The sequence below is a fragment of the Toxorhynchites rutilus genome, chromosome 3 (assembly GCF_029784135.1).
Source record: "Toxorhynchites rutilus septentrionalis strain SRP chromosome 3, ASM2978413v1, whole genome shotgun sequence".
Taxonomy (NCBI): Eukaryota; Metazoa; Arthropoda; class Insecta; order Diptera; family Culicidae; genus Toxorhynchites; species Toxorhynchites rutilus.
The window spans coordinates 242,435,309-242,436,572 of NC_073746.1; the positions used below are offsets into that span (position 1 = coordinate 242,435,309).

The window sequence follows — 1,264 nt, forward strand, 5'->3', positions numbered from 1 at the left end:
GTAATTTGAATAGGACTATCTGGCTTAGTCACATATTCTTTTATTGTTTTACAGCCTCGCTGACAATGAGGGCACTTGTTTTCCACAGAAACCTTTCCACAACAATCAAGCACAGCGATTGCATCCGGTGACGCACCGATAAATGGTTTTTCCTCAACTAAGTGTAGACCACAAGAAGAATAATGGAAATTTAAATGTCCAGCTGTCATTTTTGAACCATCTCTTTAATGCATCCTTCTCATGGGTACATCCATATCTCGTGTTGAATAACGATGATCTTTGGGATAGCAATTTTTTCTAATTAGGCGCATTGAAGGATTATCAATCGGTGTTCTTGTGGTTGATTTAAATGTAGATGCGGTTATTTTTCCTACGCGAATTTTTTCCCAGGATCATCTTGAACTTTGTGAAACTTGTGCTATTTCGCGGACGAGGGGGTCTTGTGAAACGCATATTCCTTAATTTACTTTTACCTATTCCGCGAAGCTCATTGAGTGACTTACCTATCAAATTTGGATGAAAAAATTTAAAGAATTTTTAACATATTCGGATAAAGGTCAATGTCACAGAGGCTCGAGTTCACGTTCGAATGCTTTCTTGTGTTTTCCATAAACTGGCCAACTGATGGATTTTCTTCGTTATCGATTAATGTACGTATTAATATATTCAACTCCATCGCAGAACATTCAGGTATCTGGAAATCATATCTGGGGACTGGTTGATCTTTCTGGCTGAATATATTTTTAATTTCGCCACAATTAACCACTATCTTGGTGGAACCAACCACCGATTAAGAATATCTGTACACGAAGGTTAATTTTCATCTACTCCTTTACTAGACCAGCACCCGAGAGCAAAAAGCACAGAGCCTACATGAGAACACACTTCACCAAATCCGGCCACACAATTGCAATATGCAGTTTGCACTGTACCTGTGCGATCTACCGACACCCAGGTAGATGTAGACTTTAGGGAATGCTTCACCTGCAACATCATATAGTAAATAATTTCCTTTACTAAGAATATACAAAACATACCTGAACAAACACGATACAAAAACCAGAATTGACGCATCTGAAACCTAAAAATAGTAATCATCATGTGCTCTCTGACCAGGATAAGCGGAAAATAGCTAGAATAGCTTCGAATACCTCGAAATCGCTTATGCAAATAAAGCAATATTTCAATTTAAATGTTACTCGGGTGACAATTAGTCAGGTTTTGGTAAAAAATCCTAAAATAAAGAGGGCTTAAAAGATTAAAA

The 1,264-nt window shown here is 37.5% G+C and overlaps 1 protein-coding gene across 1 annotated transcript; it reads right to left on the reverse strand.

Annotated features, from left to right (window-relative positions):
- Positions 1 to 224: 224 nt before the first annotated feature.
- Positions 225 to 993, reverse strand: LOC129774067 (uncharacterized). Its single transcript, XM_055777764.1, has 2 exons — positions 837 to 993; positions 225 to 382 (listed from the first exon to the last, which is right to left on the reverse strand). The coding sequence occupies exons 1-2, from the start codon at positions 991 to 993 to the stop codon at positions 225 to 227; spliced, it is 315 nt and encodes a 104-aa protein (XP_055633739.1).
- Between the last annotated feature and the right edge of the window lie 271 nt (positions 994 to 1,264).

Bases quoted from the DNA above. Each gene is read 5' to 3' on its own strand.
- LOC129774067 (XM_055777764.1), bottom strand. From the start codon at position 993: ATGTTGCAGGTGAAGCATTCCCTAAAGTCTACATCTACCTGGGTGTCG. The intron at 383-836 runs GTAAAGGAGTAG...GATCCTGGGAAA, and splicing joins TGCTCTCGGGTGCTGGTCTA to AAATTCGCGTAGGAAAAATA.